The sequence below is a fragment of the Pteropus medius genome, unplaced genomic scaffold, assembly GCF_902729225.1.
Source record: "Pteropus medius unplaced genomic scaffold, Ma_sr-lr_union100, whole genome shotgun sequence".
In the NCBI taxonomy this organism is placed as follows: domain Eukaryota; kingdom Metazoa; phylum Chordata; class Mammalia; order Chiroptera; family Pteropodidae; genus Pteropus; species Pteropus medius.
The window spans coordinates 6,142,552-6,162,582 of record NW_024348533.1 but is presented as its reverse complement, the minus strand read 5'-3'; the positions used below and the strand labels follow the sequence as shown (position 1 = coordinate 6,162,582).

The following is a 20,031-nucleotide window of genomic DNA, read 5'->3' as shown; positions in this document are numbered from 1 at the left end:
CCTATTTACATATTACTGTATTCTCTGTCTCTAAATGAAAATCTTTTCCATTACTTTATTTCTATTACCTATTCCTTACTTCTTTCCATAATCCTATTTCTCATCTTTTTCACAAAAAGTTTGAAGTAGCTCCATCTAGCTGCTTCTGATCCCTCCCATTTATTCTTTTATCCACTGCAAGATGACTTCTCCCTTCCTCACTGCTGAAATTTGCTAATTTTCGAATCAGTAGCTCTCTTTTCAGTCCTCATTCTCTTGACCCACACCAGCTTCTGAGAGTGCTCACCATTCCCTTGTCTTTGAAACTCTCTTTCCCAGTCTGTCAGCCCCAAATCTCCGTGCCCCCAACCCCAGCCATCTTGCGCTCACCCTCCTGCTTGCCAGGATGCTGGTGTCCTCTTCTTGGCCTTCTTCTAACAGCATTGGGACTTGGGTGGTTCAAATCCCAGCTGTGTGGTCTTGGAGAGGTTATTTAACCTTTCGGAGCCTCAGATTCCTCATCTATAAAATGATGACTTTAGAGCTCTCAGTCCAGCAGGTTGTCACATGGATTAAATGGGGTGAGGAGTGTGACTTTCCTTTTAGGGCAGAACTCAGTACAAACATGAATTGTCATTTATGGTGACCACCACTCAGTTAGTGCTCGCTCCTAGTATTAGTCAGGGTTCTCCAGAGAAACAGAACCAGCTGCATATGTGTGGATAGATAAGAGAGCTTGTGAGGGATAGGCTCATGCAATTATGGAGGCTGAGCAGCTCCCATGATCTGCCACCTGCAGGCCCAGGAAAGCCAGTGCAGTAGGTCACTGCAAGCCCAGGGCCTGAGATCCGGGGACTGATAGGGTCTGTCCTGGTCCATGTCTGAAGGCACCAGAACCAGGACCAGCGACGTCTGAGGGCAGGAGAATGTGGCTGTTCCAGCTCAGGCAGAGAGCGTGTTCACCCTTCCCCTGCTTTTGTCCTGTTTGGGCCCTCAGCAGGTGGCATGGTGCCCAGCTCACTGGGGAGGGTGATCTCTTTTACTCAGTCTACCCATTCAAATGGCACTCCCCTGCAGAAACACCCACAAATAACACTTTACTCCAGCTGGGCTTACTTAGCCTAGTCAAGTGGACATAAAATTAACCATCACACTGGTTAAATAGACATTATGTTTCTTGTGTTTTACTTCCTAGTCTAAGGGCTACAGAACAAGGCGGAAGTGGCTCTATAAGTCTCAAATGCCATTCACAGCAAGCTGGATGTTTTATTGGTTCCCTCACAGACCAGCCACGTTTTAGATTTGTCTCGTTTGCACGTGCTTTTCCCCTGGTAACGGGATTCCCACTGGATGGTAAGGCCTGCAGCTCCGTGTGCTGCCTTGGCAGCTTTGAGCCTCATGGGGCCCCCAATTCCTAGCGTGAGTTCCCCTGCTCCCCACACATGCCCCTGTCCAGAGGGAAAGGTCCTACCCAGCTGGTTCCCCACCAGTTCACCTTTTTAGTCCTCAAGCTGACATGTTTTATCTCCCTCTGAACCCATGGAATTATTCAGACAGGCCAATCATGTCTTCCGGTGGTAACCAAGAACCACTGCACCCTCTTGTCATCGCAGAGCCTGCCTCCCACAGCTCCTGCAGGTTCAGGTTTCCCGGGCTCTTAGGGGTATGTGACCAATAACTGCCGTCAGGCTCTGCCACGCAGTGCCTGTGTCATGTGTCCTGTCATCTTGTGCTGTTCAGTGCGGGCCCCCTCCCTCACCAGCGGTCAGAGCAGCCTTCCGTGCTGTACTCATCCCTCCCTTGCATCGACGCTCCTTGTCCTTATATGCCAGAGTACTTTCTGTTATCTCTGTCTCTTATTAGCTTGTGATAATATCCATTTTTGTTGCAGCTGTTTAGTTTCTTTTGGAGGATGACACATTTTTCTCACAGATCTCTTTATCCTGTTCTTCTAATGCTGCTTGTTTGTTCATGTCCCTCACAGGATTTTATTGGCATAATCCTTTGTTAGCAAGAATTTATAGTTTCAGGAGTCAGAGACATTCAAGGATGTGTCTGGATTTCACTTGCAAACCGTGGATTCATCTAGACGCTGTTCCCAAGAAGTTGTACGGGGACACGATGCTGGAGAACTACAGGACTTGGTTTTGCTGGGTAAGGACTTCTCCTTGTCACTCATCTTTCCCCACCTTCTGATATCTTGTACAGCCTCCAAAGTTATGAACTTGGATTTGAAATCCTGATACTATCAGGCGTTGTTTTAGGGTAGTTGCTGGGTGTCCTCTCTGTGCAGGTGAAAGGTTTTTCTGTAGAAAACTGAAAAATGGGAAACTTCAGAAGCCACATTTGTTTGTTTCAGAAGCCCAAAGGGGATGTTATGGATAAGGACCTGTGTGGGAAGTGGCTTTTAACACTCAGTTCAGAACCCAAATTTAGTGTCTTTCCCCCTGAGCAGGCATCAGCTTTCCAAACCAAATGTGATTTCTCAGTGGGAACGAGAAGAACTGAGCCAGGTGACAAAAGAGCTTCCAGGGTGCATCTCTCTAGGTGAAGTATCAGACTGCAAAGACTTGCTACATGAGTGCGTCACCTTGGAAAGAAATCACTTCAGAGATCCCTGGGTCCCTTGGAGGGATCTGCCTGTTGATGAGTGTTTTCCTCTGCATCACTGATGCCACCCACTTGTCCTTCTTAGGTCTCACCTGCGTCCTTACCTTGGTCACACGTTATGTGGGTTAAACGAGTCACTACATTTGTATCACTCATTGACTGCCTGGAATGTACTGAACATTCAGTAAATGTTAGCAGTCATTTCCCCTTCTGTCTTCATCTGAACTCCGAATCCATGTTTCTCTCTCTCGCTCTTCTTCATTCTCCTTACTCATGAGTCTTTCTTCTCAGCCATAACCTATATCCATAACTTCCTGTCACTTTTTCATTTAAACATTTGTCAGCTGTTTTAAAGGAAGCTAACATTTCTCTTCCTCTATATTGTATAGGTGTTGTATAAGGCCTTCCTTTAAAAACAAATGAAACTGACTTTGGCCTTGTTATTGATATTAGTAACCTTATATTTTATATATTTCTTTCTTTTCTCGCTCCTAAATTTTTCGTCTGCACCAACCACCTGTTCAATCCCATTCTCCTTTAAACATTCAGCACTCCTTAATCTTTATTATCTGTGATATTATTCCCTCTCACAACTGAAATTGTTCTTTTAGATATTATTACTGACTTCTCTTTGAAAAAAATGTATTTTACACCCTTACATCTTCTCTACTCAGTATGAAAGTGTTGATCACATTTTTAAAATTATGATAGCCAAGTAATTTTTGATCTCTGCATAGTGTACAGCTATCTAAATACAATGCAATAAAAGAGGTCAGTAAAATCACATTGATAGGAAAAAGGTAGTCTAATGAATATCACTGCTGATTTCCAGTAAGCTTTCTAAAAAAACAGGATTCTAGAAGAATCACTGGGTCAAAGGATACACACATTTGTATACCTGTTGCTACATATTGAACAACTTTGACTATTATGTTTTTTAATGCTAATTATATATAAAATGATCCCTTAGAGATTTAATTGCCTTTATTACAGACTTTTGTTGATTTGATTGCTATTGCTATTTGTATTTATTTTTATGTAAATAACTTATTTATTCAACAGATGTTTTTGAGCACTAGGCCCTGTTCCTAGCACTGGAAATACAGCAAGCAAAATAGGTAGTTTCCACTTGGAGTTTATAGTTTAGTGAGGGAGACAGTAAATTAATAAAGAAAGAAGACAGGGACAGGAAAGGAAGGATGAAGGGAGGGAATGAGTATTCAGTGCAGGGGTCCCCAACCCCCGGGCTGTAGACCGGTACTAGTCTGTGGCCTGTTAGGAACTGGACCACACAGCAGGAGGTGAGCAGCAGGTGAACGAGCAAAACTTCATCTGTATTTGCAGCCTCTCCCCAGCGCTAGCATCACCACCTCAGCTCCACCTCAGATCAACAGGCATTAGATTCTCATAGGAGTGCCGGTCCCTAGTGCCAAAAAGATTGCGGACTGCTGCAACAGAATCACAATGCTATATGGAAAACAAAGCAGTGCCCGGGAACTAGGAGAACTGACAGTGTTGTTTTATAGGGCTGTAGGGTGGGCTTTACCTTTGAGATGACTGTTGAGTGACTTCTCAATGTGAAGGGCCCTGTAGGGGACACTGGACACAGGGAACAGCAGAGCAAAGACCTGCAGGGGTCGCGTGGCATTGTTTGAAGGGGAGAATGTGAGGAGATGTGAAGATTTTCTTAAACTTTGTCTTTCAGTCCTTCCTTGAAAAAATTTATTTCAGCTGCCATATATTTTTTCTATGAGCCTTCTCATTCTCTGCGTGTTCCTTCTTTAATAGCTATTTTAATGTATGCATGAACTTCTCTTGTCTGTATGAGGATATTTAAATTATTTTGTGTTTTTTGGAGGGGTCTATGTATGCTGCATTTTCCCCCTTGGTCCCCAGATTATCTTAGTGGGTTTATAGATCCCTTTTTCATTATCCCACTGTCATTCCAATGGGTTTTCTGGAAGCAGCAGAGGCAAACACGTGTATTCTTGATACTGTGTTTTCCTCTCCCACTTTTCTACTTGTCTTCAGACTTTTCCATCAGGCTGCATCCTAAAGATTCTTTACTTGTTCTTGACTGCATTTCACACTCTGTTTTCCTTGTCTCTTTGAATGTCTGTCTAGCCACTAGTGTGTGGGCTCATGGAGTTGTCACGATTGAGCTTACTTTTCTTTGTGTTTCCTGCCTAGTACATTGCCTGCTAGAGGAGCTGTTTAATATATGTTTATTTAGTGAATATTGACATCAAGTAGCATTTTTAGAGATCACATGAAAATACAGATTTGAGCATTGTAATCATGTGTGACGTTCCTCTCAATCTGTATTGTTATCAGGAAGAGTGAAGGATATCAGGGGAAACAGCAAGGATGGAACCCTAAAGGAGAAGAACAATGGGAGCCAAAGAAGTTCTAGCACAGGTGATAGGAAGAGGGGTCAGAGGAGGGGGAGAGAATTTAGGGGAGCTGGGCCGCAGAGAGAGGGAGAAGCGGAGGGCAAGTGCAGCAGGGCAAAGTAAGAGGTAAAGAGTGGCCTTTGACCTGGGGAGGGCACTTTGGTGCTGAGGAAAAAGCGCTGGGCCAGAAGAGTAAACAGAAAAGACAGACTATTGTTTCAACCAGGTTAACTCCAAAGGGAAATAAAGGGCAAGAGCTGAAAGAAGTCTGAAGTAGTGCACCTCCGATTTATCTCTTAGCAAGAAAGAGACCTGAGAGTATGTACAGGACAGAGTATCTGCTAAAAGGAGAAACAAAAGGCCGAGGAGAGTGGGGGGAGAGCATGGAACCAGAAAACATGGTAATGTGTGAACTCCACATCTGTTCTTTCCAGATTTCCTTCCATGTTGCTGCCAGATTGAGCTACTGTTTAGTCTTATTGTCCTGTCCAAAATCAAGACAAAGCATTTCTTGAGTGTTGCACTCAGCAGTTCCCCAGTCACCATCTGATGTGCTCATCATATCAGTCCCGCAGGGTACGTATCGTTAGCAGCTGTCACAGTGAGAGAAATGGACTCAGAGAGGTGAAGTCACATGCCAGAATTGGAACACATGTTTTGTTTGTTTTTATCTGAGTTAACTGCTAATTGTAAAAAAATCATGACTTTATTTCTTCGCCTTGCTTTGACTTCTTGTTTCCTAATGTGTATAGTAAAAATAGAACTACTACATCCTGGCCTAATATACTTTTCTTTTTTCCAACTTTTAAAAATTAAGTTTATTGGGGTAACATTGATTAATACAATTATATAATTTTCAGGTGTACACTGTAATTGGATATCTGTATATTCTATTGTGTGTTTACCACCCTAAGTCCAATTTCCTTCAGCTACCATATATTTGATCCTCTTTACCCACTTCACCCTCCCCCTACCCCTCTATATTTGACTCCCTTTACCCCGTCTACCTCCCCTCTCCTTCTCCACCCCCTACCCTCTGGTAACCACTAATCTATAGTCCATGTCCATGAGTCTCTGTTTGTTTGTCCTGCTCATTTGTTGCTTTCAGGTTTATATCCTACATGTAAGTGATATCATGTGATTTTCAACTTTTTCTGTCTGGGTTATTTCACTTACCATGATTATTTTGAGTTCCATCCATGTTGTTTTAAATGGCAGTATTTCATCTCTTCTTATGGCTGAGTAATATTCCATTGTATATATGTGCCACAGCTTCTTTAGCCAATCATCTGTCATAGGACACTTTTGTTGCTTCCATGTCCTGGCCACCGTGAATAAACATCGGTGTGAAAATATCTTTTTCGATATGGGTTTTCAAGTCTTTAGGGTAAATACCCAGTGGAGGGATTCCTGGATTATATGGAAGATCAATTCTTAGTTTTTTGAGGAACCTCCATACTGTTTTCCATAGTGACTGTACCAATTTGCAGTCCCGCCAGCAGTGTATGAGGGTTCCTTTTTCTCCACATCCTCTCCAGCATTTGTTGTTACTCATCCTATTGATTATAGCTATTCTAACAGGTGTGAGATGGTATCTCATTTTGGTTTTGATTTGCATTTCCTAATAGGTAGCGATGTTGAGTATCTTTTCATATATTTGTTGGCCATTTGTATGTCCTCTAGGGAGAAGTGTCTGTTCACGTCCTCTGCCCATTTTTTATTAGATCATATGCTTTTTTGTTGTTATTGAGTTGTATGAGTTCTTTGTATATTTTGGATATTAGGCCCTTATCGGAGGAATTGCTCGCAAATATATTTTCCCATTCAGATGGCTGTCTCTTTACTTTGTTGACGATTTCTTTTGCTGAGCAGAAGCTTTTTAGTTTGATATAGTCCCATTCATTTATTTTAGCTTTTACTTCCCTTGCTTTTGAGGTCAAATTCATAAAATCCTCTTTAAGTCCAAGGTCCTTGAGTTTAGTTCTTCTGTTTTCTTCTATGCATTTTATTGTTTCAGTTCTTATATTCAGGTCCTTAATCCATTTTGAGTTAATTTTGGTGTGTGGTAATAGACAACAGTCTAGTTTCATTCTTTTGCCCGTGGCTTTCCAGTTTTCCCAGCACCATTAATTGAAGAGGCTTTCCTTTCTCCATTATTTGTTTTAGGCTTTTTTGTCAAAAATTATTTGCCAATATAAATAGGAGTTTACTTCTGGACTCTTGATTCTGTTCCACTGGTCTGTGTGTCTGTTTTGCTGCCAATACCATGCCGTTTTGATTACTGTCACTTCGTAGTATAGTTTGAAGTCGGGCAGAGTGATGCCTCCAGCCTCGTTCTTTTTTCTCAGAATGGCTGTGCCAATTTGGGGTCTTTAGTGCTTCTATACAAATCTGATGATTTTTTGTTCTATTTCTTTAAAAAATGCCAATGGGATTTTGATGGGGCTTGCATTAAATCTACATGATGCTTTAGGTAATATGGTCATTTTAACTATGTTGATTCTTCCAATCCAAGAACACGGAATATTCCATGTTCTTTGTATCTTCTTCAATTTCTTTTAATAGGGTCTTGTAGTTTTCATTATATAGGTCCTTCACATGTTTCATTAAATTTATTCCTAGGTATTTTATTCTTTTTGTTGCAATTGCAAAAGGCATTATTTTTAATATACTTTTTAGATGATTGTTTTCTTTCTCTGTGCTAAAGTTTTCATGTGTATAGTTGTTGAGTGCTTTGTTAGATTTTGCTCTTGTATCAAAACTGAGTAGAAGACACAAATTTAGAACTGCTATTTCTAGAGACAGTATTATCACTAGTAAACCTGTTCATGTTGAAACAAAGATGGAAATTATTAGTAATGTGGAAGCAGTTCGTGATTAGCCTTTAATCAGTGGTCATTAGACTTAAATCAGCTGATGATGTTTGGTTATGAAGGAAACAAAAGTTAAGGACATGTATAAAGTATTAGAAATCTGTTACCAAAGAGTGTGCCTAAAAACGAAGGTAGAGAGTCTATAACATTTAAAGCTCTCCAGGAAGCTACCCTTAACTACCCCTCAACACGGAAACCTATTGTTTGTGTTTCATATGTGATTTTGTATCATTCTAGAGATGTACTGGGTGACCGTGTGTGTGTGTGTGTGTGTGTGTGTGTGAGAGAGAGAGAGATACATATGTATGTATACACACAGAATTTATATTCCATTGGGATCCCTGTCTCCCTTCATGCTAACTTGAGTCTCACTCGTGTTTAGTATAGACATGTGTCCTTGTTTCCGTTACTAGGAAAGCTGACCTACATGACTACAATAAATGTAGGCAATGCGGAAGTTCGTTCATCGTGGCACAGGGCAGCGCATGCCTTGGCAGCAGCACTGGCCATTCCTTCCATCTGGGCTGCTCTCCCTGCAGGCCTGGAACTCCCTCCTTAGCCCCTAAAATCTTGGCTTCAATGGCACTTTTTCAGGGAGGCCTTTCCTGAAGACTCTATTTAAAATTACATACCTTTTTCCTCACCTGTTAAATTCCCTGTTTCCGTTTAATTCCCTTTAATTTTTCTATAAGATATACCACTTAAATACTAAGTATTTTACTTATTATGTTGACTGTCTTTCTTCTCACTAAAATATAAGTTCCTGAAGGGCAGACACATGTTTTACTCATTGCTATAGCCTTAGAACCTGGAGCAGTGCCTGGCTCAACATACATTTATGGAATGAGTGATTTATCATGTCCAGGTCTGTCTGGCTTCTGTATGTAGGATGCATTGTAGGGCAGCAGGGATTTAAGTAGGAAGTCCAATCAGGTGACTGTTGAGGGAGTCTGGTTGAGTGGAAGGAGTAGCTTAAATATTTGGGGATGGAAGAAATGTAATGAGCGAAAGGAAAGAAATCAACTTGTCCTAGAAGAATGAGGACTCCTGCCCAAGCCCCACACCCACCACCCAAATACTCTGCAGGCTTCTACTACAGACAGTCCCAGCCATAAATACTGAAAGACCTGTGCTTTCCCAGACCCCTGGTCCTGAGGACTCTTGTTCATATCCTGACAAGTACCAAACGATATAAATCCTAGAAGTTAACGAGGCACTATAAGACTGGGAGTATGGGTTACCATTTGAAAGTCCTGTTTAGGAAAAAAGGAAAGGAAGAGAGAGCTATATAATTTTTAACACAAAATAATAATGGTAATAACAGTTAAGAATCATCGAACCCTTGTTATGGCCAAAGACAGTGCCATGTGCATTATAGGGTCCTTATTCAATGAAATAGCAAAATGGCACAATCTGAAGTGTTGTCCAGGCCTGGAAGAGCTAGTTTTTCACCATTAGTGCTCAAGTTCTAAGCCCACAGTATTTCACTCATTCCGAGTAAAGCCACCCTAACAATTTTATGTTTTCTAGAGAGGCAGTTATATAATTAGAAAAACAAAATTTCCTCTCCTCTCTATTGTCTAATTACTCATACTTTTGGAACAATAATAGCAGTAATAATAAATATCTTTTCCTTGATTCTGTTATTAATGTGAATTCTTCTAGTGTTTTATTTTTATACTTGGTACAGTGTTAAAATTTTTGGTTTTGGATCAGGATTGAGTGTTGAATTTGACCAAATACTTTTGAAACATTTATCAGGCTGAGCATATGTCCTTTTTCCATGGTCTATTAATATGATATTAAGAGATTCCTAATAGTGAACATTCTGGAATTCCTAGACCAATCCTTTGTTCAAATTGAATATTTAAGTAATATTTCAGGAATGGTTAGGAGTACTGTAATTACTGAATTTTCATATTTAAGAATGTGCTTTTGCTTTCTCTGTACATGAATAGAGTACTGGCCTGTTGAATTCTTGAGTCACATGTGGGTAACCTATTTTTAACCTATTTTTCTTAAGCAGTAACTCTTCAGCATTAACTTTTAAATTAGGTCTCTAAATTCCACGAAGATATAACAAATCTTATTAAACTTTTGGCAGTACATAGTGTTTCAACTTAAAATGATTAATATTTTCCAACATAGCAAACATTTTGTTCTCATTTGTTTTTTGAAATGGTATATATAATGTGTAAAATACACATTATTTAACAAAAACCTACATATTCTAATGTAAATACTATAAATATTAACTAATTTTTGTTTTTACATCAACACGGTAATGTGAGATCATTACTGTTTAACAGGTGAGAAAACTTGAGGACAGATATATTAAGTAACACAGCTAACAGTGTCGTGGAGCTCAAATTTGAGCCAGGTAGTGTGGCTCCAGACTCGTTGTCTTAATCATTATGACATACTGCTTCTTTTTATAGTTCATAATGATGAAGACTAATGAACAGGAAAGAAATTAAACACACAAGCACTAGAACTCAGAGTAAGAAACAGAATATCACTGGTGTCCTCACCATGCTGTGTGCACCTCCTCATCCACACACTCCTACCTCTCCCTAGGATGCGACTTTTGTAGTAATTTCCTTCCTTTGCTTTTCTTTATAGTATTGCCATCCATAAATGAACCGCTAAACAATATATTTACTTTTAGTCTGTTTTTAAAGTTTATCTAATGGATTCTTGCTATATGTATTTTTCTGGGACTTTGTTTGAATTATTTAATTCATTCATATTGACAATATGTAGCTTTAGTCTATTAATTTTAACTAGTCAGTTCAGGCTGGTATAAGAGAATACCATAGACTAGGTGGCTTAAACATTAAATATTTATTTGTCACTGTTCTAGAGGCTGGCAGTCTGAGATCAGGGTGCCAGCGTGGTAGGGTTCTTGGTGAGCACCCTCATCCTGGTTCACAGACAGCAGCCTTGCTATGCCTTCACATGATAGAGAGCAGAGAGGAAGCAGGTGCACTAATCCCATCACAAGGGCTCCACCCGCATGACCTAATGACCCCACAAAGGCACCGCCTCCTAAATTATCCCATTGGGGATTTGGCTTCAACATAAGAATTTTAGGGAGACACAAATATGAAGTCCACATTTACTATTGTCAGTAATTCCTTTGTATAAATATTTGACAGTTTATTTATCCATTCTATTAATGATGGATATTTGTGTTGGGGTCTTGCTATTGTGCAATGCTACTTTTAAAATTATTAATTGTGGTATACCTCTGCAAGTTAGACTTAACCTACGTGTGTAGACCTATTAGTGGGCTTGCTAAACCACCCATTCAGGTTTCCTTTTATTAAGTGCCTATTCAAGTCTTTGCCAATTTTTCTAGTGAGCTTAGTGTTCCATAGACATTGTCTTCCAGGTCTGGGTACTAGTTCTTCATGAGTCATTGTTACAAATATCTTTTTAATTTTTTTTAAATTTTATTTTGTCTTTGGATGACTGGAAGCATGTAATTATTCTTCCAATGTTTATTCTCCCTTTTGGTTTTTTTTGCTTCTTTTATCTTCCCATTCTGTTTATATTTAAAAATTTTACTTCTTAACCCTCTACATAGTTTCCAAACTTAGTATTTTCTGCATATCACCTGTGAGTGGAGGTGGTTCTGTCTGGAGTTTGTGTTTGTCTGATGGTGTGAATGGGTCCCATTTGCCCTTTGTGTTTTTCCTGGTTATACTCTAAATGTTCTAAGAAAACTGTAATTGGATAGCTGGATATGATAGTGAGGCGGGACAAGTGGCCGCCTCTAATGTATGTGTTGTCTCTTATTTTCATACCTGACTGGATAGGTCTTCTCTGGTTACTCTGATGTGCACGTGTTGGAGGAAGACCCAGCTTTGCTTACCACTTTTTCTTTAATGTAAGCAGATTAGGTTGGAAGGAGGTGGTCCAGTTAGTGCATACCCCTTACCTCACAGTAAAGCCCTTGCCCACAGGCCTGTGGTCTCCTGGTTCAGTGTTGATATCTGCTGTTGACTTGATCATGCTGACAACTGGATTCTTAAGTTGTAGTTTCCTGCCCTCCACCTCTCTGCCCTCAGGCCATCTGTTGGGCATAAGATATGGGGTCTGAGAGAATGAAGTCTCAGTGGTTCCCCTGTTATTTATGGACTGGTTCACTTTCTTTCTCTTCTTTCCAGTTGTCTTCCTAATTGTAGGGACATCTTCGAAAGCTCTCAGACATGCCCTATAGTTACTCTGTTTTATTCTCATTCCCACCTTATACAGTTTTCACTCTCCCAGCACAGAAACCAATGTGCATTTGAATTTTTTATTTTTTACAGACTGGGAGACAAGACTTGAAACCAAAGAGCCAACTCTAAAGCCCAACATTACTGAAGATTTATCCTATAGGGTAATAATGGAAAGGGAAGGTCTCTGGCATTCTTCTTTAGGGAAAACCTGGGAATCTGATAGTTGGTTAGAGGGGCAACAGAAAAACCAAGATAGACTTCTGGGTCAAGTGGCCTTTACCCAAAAGGAAACCCTCACTGAGAGGAGGGTATGTGGAGGTAATGAATTTGAAAGATGTTCCAGTCAGTGTTCAATTATTGATAAACAACAAAATACTCCTGGGGGGAAAAGGCCTTATAATCAGAATTCACATGGAAAAGATATCAAACAAAATTCTGAATTAATTAAAACTCAAAGAATGTTTGTAGGAAAGAAGATCTATGAATGTAATGAATGTGGGAAGGCCTTCGGCCAGAGCTCATCTCTTCTTAAGCACCAGAGGATTCATACTGGAGAGAAACCCTATAAGTGTAATGTATGTGGGAAGCACTTCATTGAACGCTCCTCCCTTACTGTACATCAAAGAATTCATACTGGAGAGAAACCCTACAAATGTAATGAATGTGGGAAAACCTTCAGTCAAAGCATGAACCTTACTGTTCATCAAAGAACTCATACTGGAGAGAAACCCTATCAGTGTAAAGAGTGTGGAAAAGCTTTCCGCAAGAATTCATCCCTTATTCAACATGAAAGGATTCATACTGGAGAGAAACCCTACAAATGTAGTGAATGTGGGAAAGCTTTTACCCAAAGTATGAATCTCACAGTGCATCAAAGAACACATACAGGAGAAAAACCCTACGAATGTAATGAATGTGGAAAAGCCTTTAGTCAAAGTATGCATCTTATTGTACATCAGAGAAGTCATACTGGAGAAAAACCCTACGAGTGTAGTGAATGTGGAAAAGCATTTAGTAAGAGCTCAACTCTTACCCTGCACCAACGAAATCACACAGGAGAAAAGCCCTACAAATGTAACAAATGTGGGAAGTCCTTTAGCCAAAGTACATACCTTATAGAACATCAGAGACTTCATTCTGGAGTAAAACCTTTTGAATGTAATCAGTGTGGAAAAGCTTTCAGTAAAAATTCATCTCTTACTCAGCATCGGAGGATTCATACTGGAGAGAAACCTTATGAGTGTATCGTATGTGGAAAACACTTCACTGGACGATCATCCCTTACCGTACATCGGGTTATTCATACTGGAGAGAAACCATATGAATGCAATGAATGTGGAAAGGCTTTCAGCCAGAGTGCATACCTTATTGAGCATCAAAGAATTCATACTGGTGAGAAACCCTATGAATGTGATCAGTGTGGCAAAGCCTTCATTAAGAATTCGTCCCTTATAGTGCATCAGAGAACTCACACAGGAGAGAAACCCTATCAGTGTAATGAATGTGGGAAAGCCTTCAGTCGGAGTACAAACCTTACACGACATCAGAGAACTCATACGTGAAGAGAGTTTTTATTGGACCCTTTACCATGATTAACTCTTCAGTGATAATCAGATTAGTCATATAATGTAGAAACCTAATAAATGTAACAGTCTTAGGAATCTTTTAGTTGAAGTATATTATACCATATCAGATAATACAAACCACTGCAGAGAAACCATATAAAAGTGGAAAGATCTTGATTGATTCAGAAAGTAAAACTTTGTCAGAAGGTTTAAGTAGCTGACACTCTAAACAATGAGGATTCATGCTGAAGATAAGTTCTCTTGTATCATGCTGCAGATTCTCCAGTGGGCATCAGAGACTTCACACTGGAGAGAAAATGTGAGTGCTTAATTGGACAGCCCAGAGTCCTGGTATATAATCTGATCTGCCACTAACCTGGTCAAGCCACCTACTTTCACTGAGTCACAGTGTCCTAATTTGGTAAATGAGGGATTTTGGATTTAGAAGGTCTCCGGGATCCCTGTGAGCTCTGAAAAGCTGCAGACCTATAAATATAATGAATGGTGGGATATCCTTGATCCTTTACCATGTTATATATGTTATGTAGATGCTCCTATTCCACAGTATGGTTTCTCTGGATGTTGTGAGTTAAAATTCTCTACCTCTCAATCCTCTTATCCCTCCAAGTTCCTCCCCTTCTCCTTGAATTATTTTCTTCCCTAAAATATAGGCTGGTTGCTACTAGATGATGGAATAATTGTACAAATCTTAAGGCAATAGCATGCTGTTTTGAATTTACAATTAACAGTCATTAAATTGTTAAATAAGCTAATTATTTAGAAGACACTATAACTTAAATATAGTCTTTAAGTATATAGGATTGAAATGCATATCTTTGTATCATGCACTGTCAAAGTGAAAATGAGAATAGGCTAAACACTAATAGACATGAATGTCTAACTTATTAACAAAATCTTTAACTCAAAACCTATTCAGAACGATCACATGGACATTTTATGGACCTATAATTAAGATGGTAGCTAAGACAATTTCATTTATTTCACACACATTTAATAAGTGCTAAATATGTGCTAGACACAGTAAGAAAATCAAAATAATATATTCTTGTTTCCCAAGTTTTAAACTGAGAAAGTGGCAGTGGGATGGGAGAAGAAAGGAAGATTTCAAGCAACAGTGAGACAGAATCTAGATAACATAGTAACTGATTAAATATGGGCATGTGAATTTATTTGGGTAGGTAGGGATGCCATAATTAAAAACATAAAGTTGACCAATTTTGTGGGGGAAATGATGAGTTCAGCCTGGGGGCATTTTGATGAGTCTGGATATCCAAGTGAGACTTCCTAACGGGCAGCAGAATAAGTAGAAGGACAGTGATGGAAGGCTGCTCCTGGAGCACAGTAGTCCCCCCTTATCTACAGCTTTGCTTTCCACAGTTCCAGTTACCCACGGTCAACTCAGGTCCAAAAATATTAAATGGAAAATTCCTAAATAAAACAATTCACATTTTAAATTATGTATTGTTCTGAGTAGCATGGTGAACTCCCGTGCCATCCCACTGTGTCATCACCTCACTTTATCACATTACATAGGCATTGTATCATGTCATGTCACAAAAAGAGTGAGTACAGTATAATAAAATATTTGGAGACCTCATTCACAATTTGCTACAGTATATTGTTATAATTGTTCTAGTTTATTATTATTGTTAATCCTTTACTATGCCTAATTTATAAGCTGAACTTTATCATAAGAATGTATTTATAGGAAAAAAAACATAGGACATATAGGGTTCTGTACTATCCATGGTTTCGGGCATCCAGAGGGGGTTCTGGAGCATGTCCTTCGTGGATAAGAGGGGATGGCTGTACTGTTATTGAGTGGGGAAATGGAGGAAATGGAATCAGTAGAAGCTGAGGGGAAACAGCCAAGAAAAACATAAAAAATATCAGAAGAAGGTGGTGGCACAGAAGTAAAGGGAATTTTAGCACAGGGACAGGAATAATATTTCCAAATGCTACAGAAGATTAAAGTAAGATAACAATAGAAATATGGCCTTTGTTTTTTGTTATTTGATAACCTCTGTAAATTTTAGTAGGTTGAAGAGTGAGTTAAGGGTTGAAAGAGACTTAGTAGCGTGACTGGGAAAGGAAAGTTCAGAAAGATAACTAGAGGGAGACAGAGAGGGTAGAGCTATCAGAAGAGCTTTGGGCTACACATAATAGGCCAGTTAATAATGGCTTACAAACAGATAGTTTATTTCCTCACATAACAAATCTGGAGGTGACTGGCATTTGTTCAGAGACAAAATAATTCAATGTCTTGAGTTTCATGGTGTTGCCATCATGATCACATGATGGCTTCCGTAGCTTCAGGTAAAATATCTGTGAAAAGCGCTGACTTAGCGAACAATCTGCTAAGACTGTGTACGTGATTCCAGGTAGAAGAATTCACGTTTACTACCTAAAAGGGGCATGGAGTGTTGAATGGTGTGGAAAGGAAGGACATGCAACTTAACATGGGGAATAAGATCTGGAGCACAGGTAGAGGCCATGGGAATCTTTCTCCAGGGAGAAGGAGACTTGTCCATGGGGAGAGCTGGTGATCAGTGATGTGAGCAGAGGACGTTCGTGTGTGACAATGAAGGAGGTTCCCGATGGATTCTCAGTGTTTGGTCCTTGAGCAATTCAGTCTCTTTGGGCTACATGACCTCTAAGTTTTAATTATGGAGTGTGAACATCAGAGACAGAATGAAACTGAATTAACTATCCTCAGAAATAGATTTCAAATAATATCTCCATTATATCCAGTTTCCTCTTTTCCCTTCACTTATTTTTTCGTTTTCCTGCCCCATCTCAAGAGACAGGAAGGGGAAGAAAAGAGGCAGAGAGGAGAAATGGGTACAAAATAGATGAAAATGATAGCACAATAAAGGCTCAAAAGGAAGGCGCAGGACAAGGTTGGAGAGGAAAAATGAAGTTATTGAAGCATAAGGTGGATGCAGTAACTCAAGATTGGTAAAATATTGACCCATAGAGGGAGCATCAAGGGAAATGAGTCAGATAATTGGAGGTTTCACTATTATTTCAGGAGTCTGGGAAGCCTTAGGCCCTCCATGTGTGGCAGCCATTCTGGGCAACGACTAATGAGGACAACCTTTGCACCCTTTCTCTATCAATAGGTGCAGGACTCCTGGCTGCATGTGCTAGATATAAGACCTTGGGCAGGACATTGGACATAATGATGCCTTGGTTTTCTCATTTGTTAAGTGTATAAACCTCAGCTTTGGATTACAGATAACTAATGTAAAGTGCTTATAAAAGTGCCCAACATGTAGTTAGTGCTCAACGAACGTTTTATTATCATCCTCATGTACCTGAAAACAGAATAATACCCAAACTTCTTAGTGTGGTGTCCAGAACCCTTAATTATCTTAAAATGACTAGGCTCTCCAAACAGATACCTTGTAGAAGGGTTATGTAATGGAATCTGTCCCTCCCTGGACTGCTAATAGCCTAACAGGTTTCCCTGTATGCCCTCGAGCCCCGCCAGCCTGTTCTCCCCACAGTTGACCAGTGATTTCTGTCAGTGTGCTCAGCCATGTCACTATTTTGCTGAACCCCCGTGGGTGGTTTCCATCACAGATTAAATCCAGAGTTCCTACAATGGCCTCAAGGCTTCTGGTTGCCTCCGACATCATCCCATCTCCCACTCTCCCCAGTTCACATGCTCTCCGTTCTGGTCCTGCTAAGCCTCAAACTCATCAGCCCTTCTCAGGACAGCGTTCCTGTTCTCTCCTCAGATGGCTTGTTCCCAGGTAGGCAGGTGGGTTCCTCCCTGTCTCTATTCCTTTCTCTATTCATATGTTATCTCCTCAAAGAAAACTTCCCCAAATGCTACTCATAATTAACTCCCATTGCCCGTCACAGTCTAAATCTTAACACGGCTTCACTGTGTCATCTGTACTTGGTATTTTGTTTTATTGACTGCCTCCCTGAGTAGAATTAAACCTGCATGAGTGCAGAGTTTTCACTGCTATTTCTCTAGCCCCTAGACCAGCGTTAAGTGCTCCAAAAGTGTCTGTAGAATGAAACTGTCAGTAAAACCCAGGACAGAATGTTATGCTGTCACATAAAGTCACTGGCATTGCTTCCTAAGAGTTCTCTGACAAACCTCAGGTCACATTCTTGGATGTTTTTTCACCACCGACAGAGTTAAAACCCTCTCATCTTTCCTTCCTGAGCTTCATGAAAATAGGTATTCAAAAACACCTAAATATTTCGAAGTTGGATGTTTCTGTATTTCACTTCATTCTTGCTCACCCCTGATAATACTGTAGACAAAAACAAATACCACTTTAAATACCACCCAGCTGTCCAAGAGAAAGCCTCCGTGGCATCCAGGCTCCTTCTTCCCCTGATAAGTCGCGGAGAATCAAGGCTATTCTCCCTGCTCGACGTATCTAAGGCGCCGTACCCTCGACTGTCGAGGCTACCGCCCAGGTCCCTGCCACCATCCGCTGTCCTGAACCGCCGCGGCAGCCTCCGCACTCGTCTGCCGGCCTCCAGCCCGACACTTGTGTCCTCCCCGCCCTGCACCCAACTTCTCGCCGAACCACCACCGCGCGGCCGCCAGCCACACTGTCAGTATCGTTTGCGTCCCCGGGGTCCGAGGCGCAGTCTCGGCGGGGTCCTTCCTCTGGAACGCGCCTTTTCGGCTTCTTGCCTCCTACTCTGTCCTCGGAGACCGCCTTCGATCCGCTCTCCTCACCAGATCAGGCGCCGCCCCCCCGGACTGACTTCCCTTATCCCGCTGTCAACTTTCCGCTAGTCTCCATCTTCTTGGGCGTGTTTTCAAGGCAGAGCCCGAGTCTCAGCCTGACCAGAACGGAACCAAAGCCGCACCTGAGGGTTAGCCCACCGGTTGTTACCTGCATGACGGCACGGCGAAGCCCCGCCGAGGCCCCTGGGAAATGTAGTTTCAGTGAGGCAAGCCTCTAGGGGAGGGGTTTGAAAAGCGGGGCCCTATCTGCGCAGGCGCGCAACATTTTTCTCGCTGCGGGTTTGCCATCTGGGAAGTGGTCTGGGAAGCAGAAGCGCGCAGCCTTCGAACTTGTGGGGATTCAGCTCAGCGGTTCCCAGGGCAACGCGCAAGCGCAGTTCATACTCGGGCTGCAGATTCCAGGTCTTTGTGTTCTGCAGGCAATGTGGCGGTTGCGATCTCTAGCCACCGGCAGGGGCTCCTCGCAGGGCAACCCGGTGGTGACCAGCACGGTGGCCAGAGCCTTATCTGGAGAGCGGGAGCGGGCGTGGGTGGTCGCGCCCGGGGAGAAGGACGGAGGTAGGTCTGGGAGGTAGGTCTGGGTAGAGCTCCGTTCAGGAGGAGGCTGATCTGGTTCCTCAAACTTACCGGGATATATAGCTAAGGTTTGATTCCAAGAAGAGGGAAGACGACCGTGTGTGGGCTTTTGGGTTTCGAATCCGAATCTGTCAGTGCTGGTGGAAAGCGCTGTCAGGGCTTCTGGCGCGTATCTTGGAGCCGACCACCGGAAGCCCGAATACGCCCAGGGGTAGATGCTCTGGGTGGGGTACGGAGCCCCGTCCGCGGAATCCTCCCCGCGGCCACCCCCCTGTGTACCTAGCAGAGCAGAGGGCGGTAGGGTGGGCTGGGTTGTGTGAAGCCTCTAACCAACCCCCGCCCCTCACAAGCAAATACACTGCTTGCCCGCGCACCTTTGACTCCAGTTCACTTAAACTAGGCCCCAGAGAAGGAGAGGCGCGAGGCCAGAGAAGGGCTTGGCTTGAGAGACGTCGGCAATGAAGATCCAGCCTTCCTCGTTTCTTTTTTGAGGAGGAAGACGACCCTCCTTCCGCACTTCCTCCACTCCTCTCCCAGAATTAGGCAGCTGTCCAGTGAGGGGACACTTCTCTAGAGATTTCAGCATAACTTAAGGGCAATGGCCGGAGAGTGGGGACAAAGCATTAGAACTGGGGCAGGAGGGCAAGTCAGTGCGTTTAGTATATGGAAGGGAAGATGCGGAGAATTCGAGTCGGGCGCTAGGAGGATGGGAGCGGGGGCAGCATGGTGCGTGGAGGCCACCAGAAATACTCTTAGAGGGAGGAGAGAGAATAGGGAGCAAATAGGGAATAAGGAGCCAGGGCTGGGGGCCGCCCGGGAAGTGCATGTTCACAGCCTCACTCAGGACAGTGTGCGGTGGTTTGACCTGGCTGGCTGTCCCCTCATGACAGGTGGGGAGGAGTTTCTGGCCTGAGGAGCCCTGCTCTGCTTGTTCCTAAAAGTGCTCCTCAGAGAAGAAGGAATGGCTGTCAGGCGCCTGTCAGGCACGATCCAGGTGAGTGTGTGTTGCTGTGCGCCCCTCCCCGCCCCGCCCCCCCGCACTGAATCGCCATGGAAGATTGAATG

The 20,031-nt window shown here is 42.1% G+C and overlaps 1 protein-coding gene across 11 annotated transcripts in view; it reads left to right on the top strand.

Moving 5' to 3' along the window:
* LOC120616633 (zinc finger protein 2 homolog) overlaps window positions 1–20,031 on the top strand; it is a 51,229-nt gene that overhangs the window by 7,657 nt on the left and 23,541 nt on the right. For 7 of the 11 annotated variants that reach the window (XM_039880274.1, XM_039880277.1, XM_039880276.1 and 4 more), the window contains 2 exons: window positions 2,004–2,133; window positions 12,172–15,264. The exons of 1 other annotated variant lie outside the window; for it this stretch is intronic. In XM_039880274.1, coding sequence (XP_039736208.1) covers window positions 2,004–2,133; window positions 12,172–13,643 — 1,602 coding nt within the window. In that variant the 3' untranslated portion in view covers window positions 13,644–15,264. Of the gene's footprint in view, window positions 1–1,963; window positions 2,134–2,434; window positions 2,527–5,416; window positions 5,559–12,171; window positions 15,265–19,856; window positions 19,961–20,031 lie in introns of those variants that run through there. 3 more of the 11 variants (XM_039880281.1, XM_039880280.1, XM_039880283.1) reach the window with 3 other exon arrangements.